This window comes from Crotalus tigris, unplaced genomic scaffold, assembly GCF_016545835.1.
Source record: "Crotalus tigris isolate CLP2741 ecotype Arizona unplaced genomic scaffold, ASM1654583v1 scf7180000024374.3283719, whole genome shotgun sequence".
NCBI lineage: Eukaryota > Metazoa > Chordata > Lepidosauria > Squamata > Viperidae > Crotalus > Crotalus tigris.
Window position 1 is genome coordinate 1,263,656 of NW_024100544.1, and position 19,290 is coordinate 1,282,945.

The window sequence follows — 19,290 nt, forward strand, 5'->3', positions numbered from 1 at the left end:
AAGCTATGAATGTAGCTTACTTGTTAGAATATGCAGAAGACCATCTGAGAAAATAGTTTTGGATTGTCAGCGAACATACAGCTATTTATGCATGTGCAAGACTTCATACTAGATGTAGCTGACAGCAAAACGTTGAGAGACAAATGTATCGCTTGCTTTTGGGTGTAACTTATAATCACACTGAGAATTGCATTGCATGATTTTTTTTTTTTTTGTAAAGTAGGTGACTTTTTATGTGAATGTATTCTGCTGTATGTTAAAAAAAAAAGAAATTGTATAATGTAATTAACTGCTAGATGTGTCTACAGGCCTAGCCAGATGTCCCTTTCCTGTATTTTTTTCTATGTTTATCAAGAAATTGAATTGTTCTTACACTATAGATTTTATATATCATAATACTGTAATTACTCCAAGTAACATTGAACTGGCACATGTTATACCTTTGCTCCACAAATTGCATTGGTTGCCAGTCTGCTTCCAGGTCCAATTCAAGGTGCTGTTTTTGACCTTTAAAGCAGGGGTCCCAACCCTAACACTAACCCCAAGCCCCAGTCCATGGACCGGTACTGGGCCGTGGCATGCCAGCAACTGGTCTGCACAAACAAGCAAAGCCCCATCCACGGGATGCAGGCAGCACACAAAACCACACACTCTCCGGTCCGTGGAAAAAACCTCTCTCCATGTAACCGGTCCCTGGTGCCCAAAAGGTTGGGGACCTCTGCTTTAAAGCCCTTCATGATATGGGGCTGTGGTATCTGAGGGACCGTCTCCATCTGTCCTGAAGAGGTATGCTGCCCATGAGTTTCATCTGATGGGACCCAGGAGACGGACTTTTTCTGCTATGGCACCCACCTTGGAATATTGTCTCATTGTTCCTGTGGAACAGACCACATCCTTGACATTCTTCCCTTAAGACATGGCTGTGTGAGCAGGCCTGGGGATCTCAAGGCAATAATGATTTGATAAAACGGTTGCTTTGTTTTTAACATCAATTTTCTCTACCATGTTATTAATAATATTGTTCATTCCTTTTAATTTTAGCTGTTTTAACATTTTTATTTTATAATTGATTTTACTGTAAGCTGCCTAGTCACTTTATTGTGAGATGGCCAACTATAAAAATTTAATGAATGAATGAATGAATGAATGAATATGAGTGAATGAATGAATGAGTTTTACTTCATAATAAAATATGGCTTTCTTTGACAGGATGGAGCTTTAGCAACTCAGTTTGACTTGTGTACATTCTCTCACACATCATATTTAATTTTGGTTTTCATGATGTGTAGATTCATATTGGCTCCAGATTCCAAAGGACCTTCTTGCTGTTTTCCTAATTACTATGGTACATAAAATAGTACTTAACTATCTGTTATCACACAGAATGACATGAACTTATAAAAAGGAAAGCATTGTTTTAGAAATCTGTGCAAAAATAATTATTAGATATGAGAGAACAAACAAGCTTGACTTTTTAAAACTTAGGTATAAACACGTTTAACAAGGCTAAAAAAATTGTCAATACTTGAGATGAAAAGCATGCATTTTATTTATAAATAATTTGTAAAAAACATGCATTTTTTTCTGAGCTGGAAATTTTTAGAAGTTGAAATTGGACATAGAAAGAAATGTCTTTAGTATATTTGTATTGATACAGTGCTGTATGCTTTAGAAATCAGCAGTTAGCAAGCAAAAGAAATAAATGGTTACAGATTTTTCTCAAAATTGTTCAAAAACCTTTGGGTAGTAAACTTTTAAGATGAAATCTGCTACTAAATAGTTTATACAATAAAGTAAAATAAAGTAAGTAAAAAATATAAAAATTCTCCTGGCAAATGGAAAAGCTGTTTCCACAGTATTTATTATATGCAGTGGTAAGACTAACAGAATATTACCTCATAAAAAATAAACTTAAATTAAAATAATAATTGGAAAACATCCATTGAAAAATCTTAATAATATAAGGACTGTATTCTTTTATGAAAAAAAGTAGAATGAAAATTTACCGTACTAGGATTCCTAAAAAAATAAAAACAACTTGCAGACTTAGAGAAAATGTGCAATAAATATGTAAGAAGCAAATTTATTAACTTGGTTCCAGCCTATTATGAGAATGAGGCTAACTGAAGACTAACTTTCCACACGTAGTGATGATCAATCAAAAGGTACCCTGTTGATCCTCATAAATCTCCCTATAGAAGGCTTTTTTCTTGCTCCACAGGCTTTCTGCCTGCTGCTCCTCCTGTCAGATTGATTCTGAAAAGATCCTTGATGTCATCGTCTTTGCACTTGTACTTAAGCCAGCTTTTCTCAGGGGGACTAGTTGGCAGGGAACACGCTGATTAGGGAGTCATTAGGACATGTGTTGTCTGAATCCTTTTCTAAAAAATGGAGATTCCTATTAGCAGTGCTGAGAGCAGAATATTTTCAAGAAAAGCTTCAAGAGGAGTTTCCCTGGCTTGGAAGAAACAGAATGTGCCCTTTGATCCCGAGCTCCTGAATTTCAGAGTAAAGTTTGATTTGAGGGAACTTGACAAATGTCTATCTTAAAAATTAGAAGGTTTTATTTTTTTTGTATTATATTTTTTATTAATTTTTTACACAAGCATAAGTCACTCAGTAATTGGTAAACTGTGTTTTGTCTGGGTTACATTTGTAAAAACACTCCTTAACAATTGATTTCTATAGTCTGTATTCTATATATTAATTTTGGTTGATTTCCTCTTTCCCCGAAACATCCTTTTTTGCAAACATTGAGTTAATACAATTCTTATTGTTTTAATAAATGACAATTTAGTATATATTTTTTCCAATATTCCTAAAAATAATCATCATATTAATACATTTCTTTTCTTTTCACTCATTTGGATTGCCTTATCATCGATCCTGTTACGATCCTTATTTTAGTTTATTTCTCCCACCAAATTCTAAATATTTTTACTGGTAAAAGTTTTCTCAGCGATTAGTTACATTTACATTGACAGACTTAATTCTATTTTTTCCATATAAGCCATCTCACATTTTTATGTTTCTTAAGTAATGGATATAAGAGTAAAAAGAAAGGGGAAAAGAAGAAGAATGAAAAAGAAACAAAAAATAAAAAAGAAGAGAAGAAAGCAGTAATAACAGAACATAAGAAATAACATAGTACTTAGAATATATATCCCTCCTAGATTAATAGTATTTATTTTCTCAAATTTCTTATTCTTTTTAATCATAGTTAAGAATATATTTAATCTTTAGACATTCTATTCAATAGATCTAGTCATTTAATCCCTTAACTCTAATTCAAAGCAAGATAGATAGATAGATAGATAGATAGATAGATAGATAGATAGATGATAGATAGATCGATCGAACTTTGGTTATTTGAGTTTTCTCCCGCGTAAAATTGGAAGTGTCTTGGTGATGTTTCGACGAAGTCCCATTTGTCATCTTCAGGCTGGTATTTTCAGTTTCGTGCTCCTCGAAGCACGAAGCTGAAAACACCAGCCTGAAGATGACGAATGGGACTTCATCGAAACGTCGCCAAGACACTTCCAATTTTACGCGGGAGAAAACCCAAATAACCAAAAACCTACATACAAATACCCGCGAAAACCTCAGAATATATATATATATATATATATATATATATATATATATATATATATGTATGTGTGTGTGTATATATATATATATATATATACACACACACATACATACATACATACATACATACATACATACGTGCTTTTCTTGAATTCAGTCACATTTAAGTATGTAAAACATTTCATCCTTCTTAGAGTGTTCCAATATTCCTAAAAAATAATAATTAAAAATTAGAAGGTTTTAATCTTGCCTTACGAATAGGAACTTTATAGGCTGACATGTGTTGAATATAATATTAATCACCCATCAATATGGAACAAATATTGGTCTTTACATGCTTATTTTTTTTCTTTTATCTTAAGGTGCCCAAAAGGTGTAAAGGACTATGCTATTTTGCATGGTCCTATTTAAACAGATAGCTGAGAAAGTTCAAGAATCCTAGCGTAATTCACATGAGCAATTGCTGTATTATTGTATGTGTATATGGTCAGGGATCATGCATAATATAAGCACCAAAGAACATGTAGGAAGTAGATTAATGAAGGATAATGTTAATGTACTCTCCTGATGTCAGTCTAGAAGCACTAATTCTATCTTTATTGTAAGGTTACATTAACAAAATTTTGCAAGTTTGAAAGTACATCTCTACTCACCTTTACTGTCCAAGAAACTAAGGAGGGTCCATTATAAGACATTTGTCGCTCCCCCATTCCTTCTCTGGCCTTAGCTGCCTCTTCTTTGACCATTGTGTAGTCTGTGAATCTTCCCCCGTCTCCTAAGGCAGAGGTCCCCAACCTTTTGAGCACCAGGGACCGGTTCCGTGGAGAAAGGTTTTTCTGCGGAGCAGAGGGAGCGTGGTTTTGTTTGCTGCCTGCATCTCATGGATGGGGCTTTGCTTGTTTGTGAGGACTGGTTTCTGGCATGCTGCAGCCCGGTACCGGTCCACGGACTTGAGGTTGGGGACCCCTGTCCTAAGGAATTCCTACATATCATTCCACCTCTTGCTTACCAGATCCATGTAATTGGTGAGTGCTTCTCATATAAATAGTATTTGCCATGCGCTGTGATTCATGATTCATTAATAACGTCATTTAATTAATAGTCATTTAATCAGGTGTGTTTTGCTTATGGAATTTGCTATGAATCTCTGTTTAATTTAGTTTAGATTTTCAGTTGTGAGAAATCAGTTTTATTAGAACTGGATTTTTTTTTTACAAGAAGCTAAAGATCACTTTTAATCTTGCAACACAAGTTAAAAGAAGAAATGTGTGATTTTGCTGTAGAATACAATCTATGTAAAGAAAAACGTGCTTCTTTAAGCACTAGATAGAACCCAAACTGGTTGTGGCATTTTGCACATGTAGTGCTGAGACCTGGCCTGCTCAACTTGTAGTGGGAAAGGACCACACTAATGAATTAAAAGTCCTCACAGGCTACAAAGAAATATCTGACATGCTATGACAGTGATGGGAAACCTTTTAGAGATCGAGTGCTCAAACTGCAATCCCAAACCCACTTATTTATCGCAAAGTGCCAGGGCTGCATCAGCATTGTGGTGCCCTCAGGAGGGGGGGAACGTGGCCCACTGGATGGGCGTGGCTGCAGTGGTCATGGCAGACTGGGTGAACGTGGTTGGGGCCAGTCCCTTGCCCTCTCCGGGGCATCCCCAGGGGGCCAATGCCGCTTGCTCGCATACTTCCTGCCCTGTTGCTTCCAAACACCATGTGCTTGCTACTCTGGTGAACTTTGCTGGGGCAACGGTGCGCGTGCCCACAGAGAGGGCTCTGAGTGACACCTCTGGCACACGTGCCACAGGTTCGCCATCACTGTGCTATGAGCTGTTTGGGGGCTAGAAGAGGGAAGTAGCACTGAGACTCTCAATTATAATAAGTCTTGGAGATGCTTGTCATCACATTTTGGGGGATAGTGGCAACAGTAAATTACCTTTTTAAAAATTACTTTTTAAAAAAAGGTCAGTGGGCTGCATAATGCTGCATGTGTTATGCAGGCCTGCCTTAAATATCATTCAGTCCCTTAAACAAAGAATTCTGGTAGTATTAGAATTATTGAAAATATGGCTGAGAAACTAAATTGTGCTGGGGCATATGACTGATAAATCATAAATTCCACAGTGATATAAAAATGCTATCCTTAATGATGAGTGCAAAATGAGCAGCTGTTTACTCTTCCCTTCTTTCCATAGGGAAAAGTTGTCTGTGGCCCGGCTACAGCAGGAAGTTGCCCGAAATAAGAGTGACGGAACAATGGTAAGTTTTGGCAATCATCCGATTTGTATTTCCAGTTGTATCGCATAGAACCAAAATACAAATGCAGCATTTTATACCAAATGCAATCAAGACTTTATTAAGGTATCTCTTAGAATGTGGGCAAGATAAGAATCCTGGGGAAACGTTAGCAGTAAAAATACTGATTTCTCCTCTGATGACCAAGTGAAAAATCATAGCAATTAAGTACACAAATAGGCAATTAGAGATTGGAATTAGATATACTTGATTAGTAATTAATCACCCATTACTGGCAATTGACAAAGAAAGCCATGAAAATGCTTGAAAGATTGATTATGCTAATCCTTAGTCTTAAGTCCATTCAGATTCTCCCTATGTTTTTGTTGTGAGATTCATTTACAGTACAGCATTAGAAAGCTACAGTGTAAAATTAGCATTGGTAATCACAGTATTGGTTTAACGAGATCTAAAATTTTTCATGAACCTTACTGCACTTTTGTTTTATGCCCTCACTTTGTGAATGAAGTCTGCTTACGCTGAGGTGAAGGATCACACGAAGATAAAAGTTTGATTCAATATAATGGTAAATCAGGATTTAGCGCCATCTGGAAGAACTTCTTTGAGGCTGAATGAAGCCTAAGTCTTTCATGCTTTCCTTTCTGTCTTTTTACACCGTCAGAAGGAGGATTCAGTTACTGTGGTTTGTGCCTTGCGATTACATACAAGCCAGAGAACATTCATTAAAGCAAGCTCTGGTTAGTAAACCAAGCTAGGTTTTGCAGTCCAATTAGCGTTTACTTTAAATTGAATTGCCTGATGTGTAGAAAACTGAATTGTCTGATTGTAGCCTATAATAAATTAGAAGTTGTAGAAACTGGATCCTGCTCACACCCTTTTTTGAGCTGTGTTGTAAAAGAGATAACCCAGAAGCTTTGCTGGGTCTACAGCAGGGGTGTCAAACTGCTGGCCCACAGGCCGGACGCGTCATCCGGAAGCCACACCCACCCCATTGCTGGCAATGGCAAAACCGGCCCGATATGTTGTGCGACGTCATGTGACGTTGCAAATTTGATATGTCTGGTCTACAGTATCGTTCATGTGACATAACACTGAAACATGGCCAAAATTCTAGAGTTGGTTTGTTCTAATCTGAAATTTAATGAGACTAATAATTGTTTTATGTGTGTGTGTACATGTATATATGTATAACTGCATACATATCCCTTTTTTGCTCTGTGAGGATCTGGCTTCTAACAATAACAACAAAATTAAATAAAAAAAGGAAAGGGATAAAGAAAAAAGAAAAACCCTAATCATGTAACAGTTAAAAGCCTGGTGAAAGAGATGCAGTTTACAGAGCTTCTAAACACCAAGATAATAGGGGATAAATACGACTTCTGAAGCATCCGTTTTACTGATAGATGAATGTTAATACTTTTTATTGGCTAACATTATTTTTCCAAATACTTTTGTCCCTCTGATGTATTTTGAAATTTAATATTTCACTTATATATGTCATTTGGCACTTGTCCTATAGCAGTCTATTCAGCTGAAGATAAAATGCATAGTGAAAAAAAGATAACACAAAATGAGTGGAAAAAAATTAATAAAAATTGAACGGAACATGCTGCCTCTTTGTTTCCAGTATCATAATCATAAATATGATTTTGGCATTTCGGGGAGCCTTAAAGTGATGCCTATCCATAAAGCTGAATACTAATCACCGTATAGTATAAATGGCCAAGCTTAAATTTAATTCAAAATTAATTTTTCCTTTGAATATAATATTTTGAGCAAACTTAGCACTGATAACAAAATTATAGGTACTCTTTGATTTACATCCATTTGTTTAGTAACTGTTCAAAATTACAACAGCACTGAAAAAAAAAGTGACCTACAACTGGTTCTTGTGGTCTCAATTGTGGTTGCAAGTCAAAGACTGCCTGTACTTTAGGATATATCGTTTTGCACAATAAAGGCTAAGTTTCTCTTTGAGGCAGTGGTTTGGATCCTGTGTTTATTACAATGGAAGGAAGTTTGGGCTTGAGATACATCTGAGATGCTATAACAGATCTCCTAGAGACAGGCCCGTAGACAAAGATGGACAGCTTCTGAGTGTCTCAGTTGCCTGTCTTCATACATGACTAGGACATCACCCTCCTCTTGCCCTACTTCAGTTTCCTGTAATAGAAACAGCTTTAGTAGCTGGCTTTTAATTATAACTAGTATCTTTTATAGTTCATGCATTTATATGGACAGTCCTCAACAAGTCAGGCCAGTGATGCTGATGCTTCTATTTCTTCGTTCTCAGGCAATAGTGGTTATATCTTGCTTGGTGATAGAACTTGCCCCATCAGTGGTAAAAAGTTCAAAGGCTGAATTTTCACGATTCAATGAATGCTTATTGCCAAAGGCATTACTGTCTTTCCTATAAACTTATTTTTCTGCAAAAACATCACTAATAGCCACATTGCAAATGGGATTCCAAACTACGCTTCTGTTCTCTAAATTGGAAGTACTAGTTTAATCTGACAAATGCATTTAGATAGGACTCTCTCTGTATGCCTTTGGACCAGATAGTGGCATACTTGATTCCTGATCTCAGGAAAAAAGGTTCAATTTGTCAATTTGATTTTCACTGCCTTGGTATTCTGGGCAGTTTTAAAAGCTCTGGAGAAGATTTCAGGTGCCAGGAAAAAGGGTGTGTGAAAATCCTATCTTTGGGCATCCTGGCCCAATTCTTCATCCAGCTTACGAGATCAAAAGAGGATGAAGTAGTATGTTTACTCCTAGTATGTTACACCAGATAAAGCTGATATCCTTCAACTTTACTTTTGAAGTCCTTGAAAAAGGGCTTTCTAATAGGCATGAGGAAGCAGTGATTTGATTTCTGTGGGGCTTGTTTCTCTGTGCAGCTGTCTACAGTTGGTGGTACATTAGGCCTTTAGTTCTACTTGAGATTCTTTGCAGTTATCTCATTCAGATGTGAGGATTTTCAAGAGCATTTAGTGTTTCTTGCCTTCATTTCAATTCTGTAAATCTCTCCACAGTTCTCAAGAACCATTATAAATAAATAAAAGGGTAATAAGAACGAGAGAGGCAAAAAACTATTTAGTAGTTTCAAGTCACAAAACATTCTGTTATAAAACATGATACAACAATAAATGTATTCAGCTTTGGTGTGGGAAAAAATGTCCACTTAAATTAAGAACCGGAGGGATTTGAGATGTATGCAACAAAGTGTCTTTTATTGCCATGCACAACTATAGTGGTCATGGGGATCCTCGCCCAAGGTTGTAGAAGAGAGTTATACTGTAGATTAAATTATTTTGGTTTATTACTTAGGAATGATAAAGAAATACTGCAAATCGCAGTGTGAGATCTACACTGAAATACTTCTGATAATACATTGGGATGACTATAGGACATCGCCCCTGCGTTTTCTAAACACAGTTCTAGCTATAAGACAAATGCATATAATTGGGAATTTGTCATGATTTATATTTTAGCACAAATCATTTTTTTCTGTTTGGTAGTCTTTGTCTACATGAAGTGTTTCAAATGTCTAGATGTATTCCTTTAACCTGTATAAATTCTTACCACTTTTTTATTTTGTAGGCTGTAGTATAAATTACAGCTGTCAAGATCTTTATTTCATAAAAATTAAACCCAAATCAATTCTTCAATTAGTCTTTCATGTTGGCATAGATTTCAATAAAGATAGGCCAGAAGTCCTTATTTGCTGTGGTCCCTGCTGTGGGCTTAAGTGATACAAAGTGATTATCATGGCTTCTGCTCTATATTCATCTAATTCACACCTGCACCCTTTTGTAAAAGCACAACACTTTAACTGAATATGAGGTCCCGGTTGATTTAGTTCCTTTCCTTTTTAAAATCCTTGAGTTAGATTGATTTATGAATGTATCAGATTCTTTGTTAGCGTGTAAACTACTAATTAATTTAAAGCTCCCCTGGGGAAAATTAAAGCCCTGGTTAAGACTTTCAACAGGCTCAGATGGTGCTAATAATAGGAAAGCAAGTTATATTAATGAATTTGTGATCATTCCTATCACATCCCTTCCCCCAAACTACTCCTGTGTGCAGGAAAAAGCTGGACCAAACTAGATGGAACCAAAAAAAAAAAAAAAAAGAGTTAGAAGATGAAGCAACATCTTAAATCTTGAATTAAATAGTCATTGTGGCTATTTTGGTGGTGATGTCATTTTATACTCTTTAAATTAGTATTCTAATTTATATCCTGACTAGATGGTATGTGATTGAGAAAAGCTTTTCCTATACTTTATAAATGCAGGTCTTTTATTAATAACTTTGTTAATATTTGTTAACACTTTATCGAATTACTAACAATTTTCAGCTACAAATCTGCAGCACATTTACATCCCTTTTAAGGCAGTGAGATTTAAATAGTTAAAATACTTTCCAGAATATGTGCATAATAAACTGAGTTGGATTGCAATGATAAATCTGTCCTTGCCAATGATATTCCAAACCTTGTCAGAAGAAATTTGGTGTGGGTTGAGGACCCTGCCCCCCAAGTCCCCAAAAGACTTTCAACTGTGCAGACATCATTCTACTAATGGTGTCCTCAACGTATGACCACAATTGAGCCCAAAATTTATGCTGCTAAGCAAGACAATTAAGTGAGTTTTGTCTCATTTTACAACCTTTCTTCCCACAGTTGTTAAAGTGAATCACCGCTGTAGTTAAATTAGTAACGTGATTTTAAGTGAATCTGGCTTTCCCATTGACTTTGCTGACTAGAATGTAGCAAAAGGTGATCACATGACCCATCACATCACTGCAACCATCATAGCATAGGTACATACCATTTGCCAAGCATCTGAATTTTGATCATGTGACTGGGGAACTACTGCAATGGTTGTAAGTGTGAAAAACAGTTGTAAGTCACTTTTTTCATTGTAACTTTGAACGGTCACTAAACAAATTGTTGTAAGTCAAGGACTATCAAAAAGATCCCCTTGCTCCTGAGACTTTCTGGAAGGGGCTGCCCACTGGAAGAGCCATAATGGGCAATGAGATTCCTATTAGAGCAGTGGTTCTCAACCTTTTTAATGCCGCGACCCCCAACCGGTCGTAAGTCGAGGACTACTCAACCGGTTGTAAGTCGAGGACTACTCAACTGGTGCAACACCGTTTGCAGAATGGGATTTTTGGCGGGCTCAGCAGGGCAGAGGCAGCCTGGACAATTCCTATTGGCTTTTGAAAGCCAATAGAATTAGACTCTATTCAAGAGAGTCTATTCTATTGGCTTTCAAAAGCCAATAGAATAAAAGGGAGTAGCACAGCTAAGGAAAAGGGGGGAAAAAATGGCGGACTGCGTTGTTTGGCGACCCCCGTGAAATGGTCGTTCGACCCCAAATGGGATCTTGACCCACAGGTTGAGAACCACTGTATTAGAGGATGGGCTTTCATTAGTGTACACAAGTGTTGGTGATGAGTTTCTGGATGAAGCTGATGCTTTCAAATTATTCTAGACTCCTGGCAACTGCCTGAACTGGTTTCTGTAGTTGGCAAGATTTTTTTCAAATCTTTGCCTCCTCCTTAGGACTGGGAGAAAGTGACTGGCCCAAAGTCATCCAGTTGGCTGTGTGCCTAAAGTGGGACTAGAACTTGCTCTCTCTTGGTTTTTAACCCGGTGCCCTATCCATTACACTAAACTAGCTGCCATGGTGCATGGTACATCTAGTCATGTTAATCTCATCTCAGTGTTTTAGTTAGCATATTGACATTATTACAGGTAGTCCTTGACTTACAACCACAATAGGGAGCAGAATTCTGGTTGTAAGTCATTCAGCTGTAAGTCAAGGCACCACTTCACCAGGCCCAATTTTTCAACCATTTTTACTGCAGTTGTTAAGCAAATTTTGTGGTCGTACATTCAAATCCACTCTCGCATATGGGCATTTTTTGCCGTTAAACGACTAATCGTAAAAAAGTGGCAATGTAGTTTGATAGAGGGCAGCAAGTGGTTGATTTGGTCTCAGTTCCAAACTTTTCCTGGAACATGTCTGATTATTCCTTAGATTAAGACTAAGAAAAAATCTTTAGGACCATCAGAAAAATCTAAGCATCTTGAAAAAAGGCAATCACAAACCACCACCATATTATTTCCAAAATAACTATACAGATGCATCTATATTGTTTCCAGAAATGATGTTTCTTTATCTTGCATATGTATAAAATTGGCAAAAGAGCTATTCTTAGATGTAGATGTCTAACAAATTATATTAGAAATTATGCTAGAAATCTATTTACTTATTTTTTTAAAAAAAGAACCAGTTTTAACCACATGGATGGGATGAACACGCCCCCCCCTTCTTACTGGGATATCTTTGCTATCTTGTGTTCTATAAGACTCCCTTTCTTTTGGCTTGGGCAGGAAGGGTCTGTAGATTGCTCATCACCAAGATTACAAGTATTGTACAGTTACACAAACATGTGGCTAGGAAATGATAAGATTTGGTTAGCCCTGTTTATGCAGAAGTAAGCAAGCTGTCATTCATACTTTGGAAGAAAGGACAAAAATGTTGTGACTTTATATTTTCTATAATTAGAAAAAAATATCTAAGCATATATTAGGTCACCCTGTATGATTCTCTCTGCCATTGTGGCACTCTTCCCTCCACCGCCCCCTCTCTTGCTATTTAAATGTCTCTTGTGTCATTAATGTTGCTCCATTAATCACCTGGCAAAGAGTGATCCAGGATGTATAGAGATGGCTGTGTGAGAGAGCCAGCACATCCTCTGGGCCTTTACTGGGGGTGTAGGAGTCACATGCAATGTTTTTGAAAGAGCTGTTTTATACATGGAAGCATAATGTTCCCCTTTCAGCTTAGACTCATTTCCTTTTTTTTTTTTAAATCACAGAAGGGATAAATCTGTTCAATTGCCTAAGGCAGTTAGAAATCCTCTCATGCTTCAGCATTGGGGTTATTTGGAAATATATGTTGCTTAGCAGCAAACGAAGTGTTAAAAAATGAGATGCAGAAACTAACTTATCTTTTCTTCCTTCCTTGAAAAGAGTTGGGTCCAGTATTTAATTTATTTGAATTTGTTTCCAGTCATTTTGGTATTAATAATAAACAGCAACATCTTAGCCAGGCCTATCATTTCTTTTTGTTCTTTTGTGAATTTATTTTTGCTTTTGTCAGTCTGCTTATGGATATAAGAACTGCATGTGAAATTTAATATGGGTCATTATGTATGATATGTGGATTCATTATTAGACTTTCTGAAAATCATTATGGTTTAAGTCAACTTTGTTCCTTAAAAGCCTCGCTGCCCATTTAGAGAAATGTCATCATAATTTCTACCAAGCTTGCACTGGTCGCCTATTTAATGTCCTGATGAGCAAGCTCATAATTTTAAAAGAGATCTATAAGCTTTTTTTAAAAAAATATATGGCTGCGCTAAATTTTCTTGTTACAAAATACTGTACTGTACAAAATAATGTGGAATTTAACCATGACTTGCTTGTAAGTAATTTTATGTTGTACAAAATTGGGGGGGGAGTATATTGTACATATTTAAATACAAGAAAATGTGGAATTTAACTATGACTTGCTTGTAAGAAATTTTATGTGATCAAAAAGGGGAAAAAAGTCTTTCCATGTACTCCTATAGCACTCCAAATGAACATTGTTGATTTCTTTTGGATAAATAATAAATAATCTGTAGGACAGGGGTCTACAAACTTGGCCCTTTTATGACTTGTGGACTTCAACTCCCAGAATTCCTCAGCCTGAATTCTGGGAGTTGAAGTCCACAAGTCATAAAAGGGCCAAGTTTGAAGATCCCTGTTGTAGGAGAAGAATAGGCTGAGTTGGTAGGCAGAGTTAAATGTGTCTTCAGTTTAGAGCCCTTGCATTTCCACAAGAGACCCAGGTCCAGCCCCCTATGAATTCTGCTGACCCTTATTTATTTGTTTGCTTATTAATTTTTTTATGCCACCCATCTCCCCTACAAAGTGACTCTGGGCCCCAATTTAGCTTTGACCATTTGTTGACCAAATTCTTTTGTATAGGTAGTCATAATAAACTCTTCTGTGCTTTGAACTCATTGAATGCTCCTGGTTATTTGCGCCTCACTAGGAGAAATCACAACTATTTCTGAGTAGGATTTGCTACTAAACTATTTATGTTCCAATCATGCACCTAAATGAGTCTTCCAGTTCTTGGCACTTTTAGCCCAAATCTTCTGCACATCATAGGAAGAGCAGTTCTAAAAACTGATAAGAACAAAATATTTATCTGCAACCTGCCTTTTTCATTTAGAAGGCTGGAATCAGAACAGAACTTCTATGATTGGTTTTCCTTGGAAAGCTTGCTACTTAAAGTCAATTTATTATTTACCTAATTTCCCTTCTAATGCTTTTTATATCTCTATTTAGATTTCTGCCTCCTGCTGGCCATCTCAGTTTTTTTTAATTATAGATTGCACTTTGCAGTAATATCCTAGGCTTGTATTTATATTTTACTTTATAGGTAGCAGTAATATTCATGATGTTTATTAAAAGTTAGCTCTCTTGTGTAATTTAGAACTTTATCCGAAGTACTGAAAGCTGCCGTCTTATTTGCAAAATCTTGATTAAAGGTTATCTATCCCAGAACATAACCTTTTGACTGAAATAACTTTTAGTTAATTTCTATGTGGACAGATTATCCTGGAGAAAATCTGTTTGTGTGGTTGCTAAAAGTTGACACTGATTTGTTAACACATAATTGTGTTTCTGATTCCATTTTCTCAAATTTGGGACCCTCCATATGGGCAAATTCCATATCTTAGAATTAACCAGTCAGCATGACTGTTGGCAAGAATTCTGGGAGTTGAGTCCACATATTTGGAAATTGTTTAAATTGGCTGTTTTTTTCTCTCTCTCCTTGACATCTATCATTGTCAAGGCTTCATACTGGGATTTAGAGATTACAGTCTTCTTGTTTTGACTCAAGATGGTTAAATAAATGGATTATTGCAGAGAAGTAGGAAGTGTGGTGTGTGTGTGTGTGTGTATGTATGTGTGTGTATATTTTTATAACCATTAAGGATATATATATATATATATATATATATATATATATATATATATATATGAGATATATGTACAGTATATCTACTCCTATTTTTTTGAATCAAAAGCCATAGGACCACTCATTTCCCAACTTTGAAACATGCTGTTTTAAATATTATTTTTATATAATAAATAACAATAAAGCATAGTATGTTATAGCAGCCAAAAGTTGGATGTGCAAATGGCTAGGGAGAAAGCTGTCTTTTTTTACCTATCCACATTTTTCATAGCTGTAGCTGCTTTCTGGGAATTTTTGCTTTCCTTCTGAGGTAAAAAACTGTCAATAATTTAGTATCACAATACGACTGGGAGATGTATGTCTGCTGCCCTGAAAACAACGCTACACATTTTAGCATGATTTACTGCATTGCTACTGTTCCGAAGTCTGCACCATCCTTTGCATGTAGAATGAGGGCGTAATTCAGCACAGCCACTGTAGATCAAGATAGTCTTTGAAAGATTGAACATCTGTCCGGAAAATACTAAATACACCCCTCCAGTGACTGTCCTTCATTTTACTCAATGTATGATCTACAGGACCTCTTTGTAGTAGTGGTTCTTTGCTTGGGAGTTCACACTGGTTAAGGGTTGATGACATCCTATACTGTGTGAGTTTATATTCTTGGCAGCTAAAGCTAATTATTGATATTTCAAAATTTGTTGGAGGAAATATTTTCTTCTGATCAATGATGAGGGAAAAAGTGATTCATAGTACACATAAAGGAAGCAGATCAAGCTGTGATATTTATGGCAAATAGTGACATAAAGGAAGCATTAATGTGATGGAATGTTGTCCAGAATCCCAGGAGGAACTGATTACATTCCAGAGGAACAAGAGACAATGCAGTTTAGATAGTTTGTGTAGGAGAAAGAGAGTGAAGACAGCTCCCCTTATTGATTCCCAGAGTATAGGTTTTACAGTTCAAGTTGTCTGTTTTAGTTTGGCAATATTTCTATCTATAGGTAAGGAACACTAAAGGAAACTGCTTAGACAATCTCAACATGTCTTTCTTGGTTTTTGGAGCCTGGCAATTAAAGTATGCTTGTATAGTTCTAAATAGGTTAATGCCTGGTGAAATACTGTGTTTCCCTGAAAATAAGACCCAGCCGGAAAATAAGCCCTAGTATGATTTTTCAGGATGCTTGTAATATAAGCCCCACCCAAAAAATAAGCCCCAGTTAAGATCGTCAGCCAGCATTTAGTGCTATATTTCCCCGAAAATAAGATCTAACCGTAAAATAAGTCCTAATGTGCCTTTTGGAGCAAAAATCAATATAAGACCCGGCCTTATTTTTGGGGGAACTATGGTAGCTATGATTCTACCCCATTCATAGTAAATAATATAGTGTGCAGGAGTTCTTGTGCCTTGATCTATAGTACCTATTGGTAAGTATGACTGTGCTTGGTGATACATTTCCATTTAAACCCTTTTGTGGGTTACTGACAGTATACAAATACTGAAAATAACTTAGATGAAATCAGTACTATTATACTTTCCCCTTTAAATGTGGATTTATGAAGTTTATAATTGCACGTCATCTCCCAGGCAAAAGGTGTTTACATTTTATATACTGGGATGCTGAGTGTATGTTTTGCATCCAACAATTTTCTAGTTCAATCTAGACAGATTCTAGAAACGATTCTTGTTATAGGCCACTGGATTAGATGGAGCAGACCTCTGATTTTGTATAAAGAAGCTCCCTGTGTTCTGTTTTCTGTTAAGTTGTTATAGTTTTCTGTTTTTATCAGAATCTAAAATAATTCAAGGTCGATAGAAATGCACAAGGTGTTTATTAGACATTTTCCAAAGTTAGCTGTTTTATACCTGCAGCACCTATGAAGAAGTTGGGCATATATGAGGGGGGGAGGAAAGTACAGAACCAGGGAGCCATATATATTATCGGCTACAACAAACAGATTTGGTATGGCATGAACTAAGTATCTGTCTATTGGACTATGTTCTGGGAAACAGAATGAAACAGTCTTGTACAGTGCTTTTTTTGTAAAAAAAAAAAAAAAAAGTGCCGGAACTCACACATGTCATTCAACCCGACTTGCCTACCCTACGTCTTCCATCCAAAAGAGGTGCTGGAACTCTGTTCTGCGCGTTCTATGACAAAAAAAAAAGCTCTGGTCTTGTATATATGTCTGCATGAACTGGAAGTGAATTCTCTAACCTTCCTCATTACTGGGGTTTATGATTTGCATGTCAGCCAACTCTAAGAATGTCTGTGAAAGTTGAACCATATGAAAGGCTGACCGCCAAAGAATTGAGGCCTTTGAACTATGGTGCTGGAGAAGACTCCTGCAAGTCCCTTGGGCTACAAGGCGATCAAACCGGTCAGTCCTAGAAGAGATCAACCCCGACTGCTCTTTAGAAGGCCAGATCCTGAAGTTGAAACTCAAATACTTTGGCCACCTAATGAGAAGGAAGGACTCACTAGAGAAGGGCCTGATGCTGGGAAAGATTGAGGGCAATAGAAGAAGGGGACGACAGAGAATGAGGTGGCTGGATGAAGTTATCGAAGCAGTAGGCGTGAGCTTAAATGGACTCCAGAAGATAGTAGAGGACAGGAAGGCCTGGAGAAACGTTGTCCATGGGGTCACGATGGATCGGACACAACTTCACAACTAACAACAACAACTCTAAGACCGACTGGTTACCTTAAGACTGTATCTCAAAGTCCTTTTACATGGAACCTCTAAGATGGAATCTCTAATTTGCAGAATAGCAACCATTTATCTTATTCCTACATATAGGACTAGACCAGTTTGGTCTAGTGATAAAGGCACCAGGCTAGAAACCCAGGAGACAGTGAGTTTTATTGCCACCTTAGCCCTGAAAGGCAGCTGGGTAACTTTGGATAAACCATTCTCTCTCAGCCCAACTCATCTCACAGGGTTGTTCTTGTGGGGAAAATAGGAGCATCAGGTATGTTCACCACTCTGAGTTAGTTGTAAAAATAATAAAGGCAGGATACAAATAAATAAATAAACAATAAATACAATCTATATAAATATTGAGATGAAGATTATGAGGATAACTGCAATTTTGGTAGTTTAAAGACCTAACCTTTCATTACAATATTGGGGAGGGTGTTGTTGTTTTTTTACAGAATTAGTGCCCAATGTTATGTGTGTTTTATTCAGGAACCTTGGAACAAATTTGTGTTTTGGTTCATTTTTTTGCTGTTTTGTGGTTAATGATTTCTTTACATCTAGTAGAATTATTTCCTGTTGTAAATGTTTTTAAACAAGCCAGTTTTCTAAATGTTGCTGAAAATGCTATTTAGAGAGACAAGTACATTTGGTTGTTGCCTCCTTTTCTAGTAATCAGTTTAATTTCCAAGTTAATTTAAGATTAATTATAACACTTTGTAGCATTAGAAAGCAAAATTGATCTGTTTCTTAATGATATTGCTTCTCCTTTTCTGCCAGAAGAGGGAGCTGTATACATTTAAAATAGTTCCAATTACTGAAGTTCAGTTCAAGTAAAATATCAGTCATGTTGAGGTGATTTTCTTCCTGAGGTGGTGAGAAGATTTTTTGAGTTTTCTGGATGTCTGAGTTGAAAATGCAGTAAGACTCCAACAACTCTTACACTGTTAATTAAATCTTGTGGGAGTGATCTCAGTTTACCTGCAGAATGAAAAATTAAGCTCTCACCTTTACCCGTAGCTTCTTTAAAAATCCTGAATTTGATATTTATCAGTGCTAAAACATGGGATAATCTGATTGCAATTTAGCACAGCAGGCTGAAGGCAAATAGATTTGGAGAAAATTCAGAGAATATGCTTATGCAGGTCAACCTTTGCACCCATCTTCTGAAATTTATTAAATTAGCAAATATATTGTTGTTCTTGTGATGTGGGGCAAACAAGGTTGGTAAGATCTAGGGACAGTGAAATAGACTATTTCCAAAAATGCAGCATGCAAGATTAAATAAGAAAATGGCCCAGGGGTTCTTTGACATTTGCACATTCGATAACCCATATAGAAGATGATCAAGGAAAAGTTGAGGGAGTTTTGTACAATCCATTGGGTATATTTAATATCAGAGAAGTCGTTCCCTCTAGGGTGGAACAAATCCCATTTTATGGCTAGGAACAAATTATGGTGCCTTGGGCAATTCTTCAGTAGCTAATAGATATGAAGCACATCGACATTAATAATACTGAATTGTGGCTACTTTAATTTTAAAAGGTTAAGCTCAGCAGTTCAGAGCCCTATCATACCCCCAGAGGCAATAATATATGTTGGAGTTGGGTATAGTGATGGACCAAAAAAGAAATGCTTTATGTTGTCAAGTTTGAGCAAAAAAGAGTAAATTTGGAGACCTACTT

General features: G+C 36.6%; 1 protein-coding gene across 15 annotated transcripts in view; it reads left to right on the forward strand.

Annotated features, from left to right (window-relative positions):
• The window catches only part of NCKAP5 (NCK associated protein 5), a 656,435-nt gene that overhangs the window by 284,179 nt on the left and 352,966 nt on the right, over window positions 1-19,290 (forward strand). For 14 of the 15 annotated variants that reach the window (XR_005554850.1, XM_039328230.1, XM_039328233.1 and 11 more), the window contains one exon: window positions 5,795-5,858. Coding sequence is in view for 14 of the 15 variants with exons in the window: in XM_039328230.1 (XP_039184164.1) it covers window positions 5,795-5,858 (64 nt within the window). In the remaining variant the exon portion in view is untranslated. Of the gene's footprint in view, window positions 1-4,534; window positions 4,617-5,794; window positions 5,859-19,290 lie in introns of those variants that run through there. The other variant, XM_039328238.1, reaches the window with a different exon arrangement.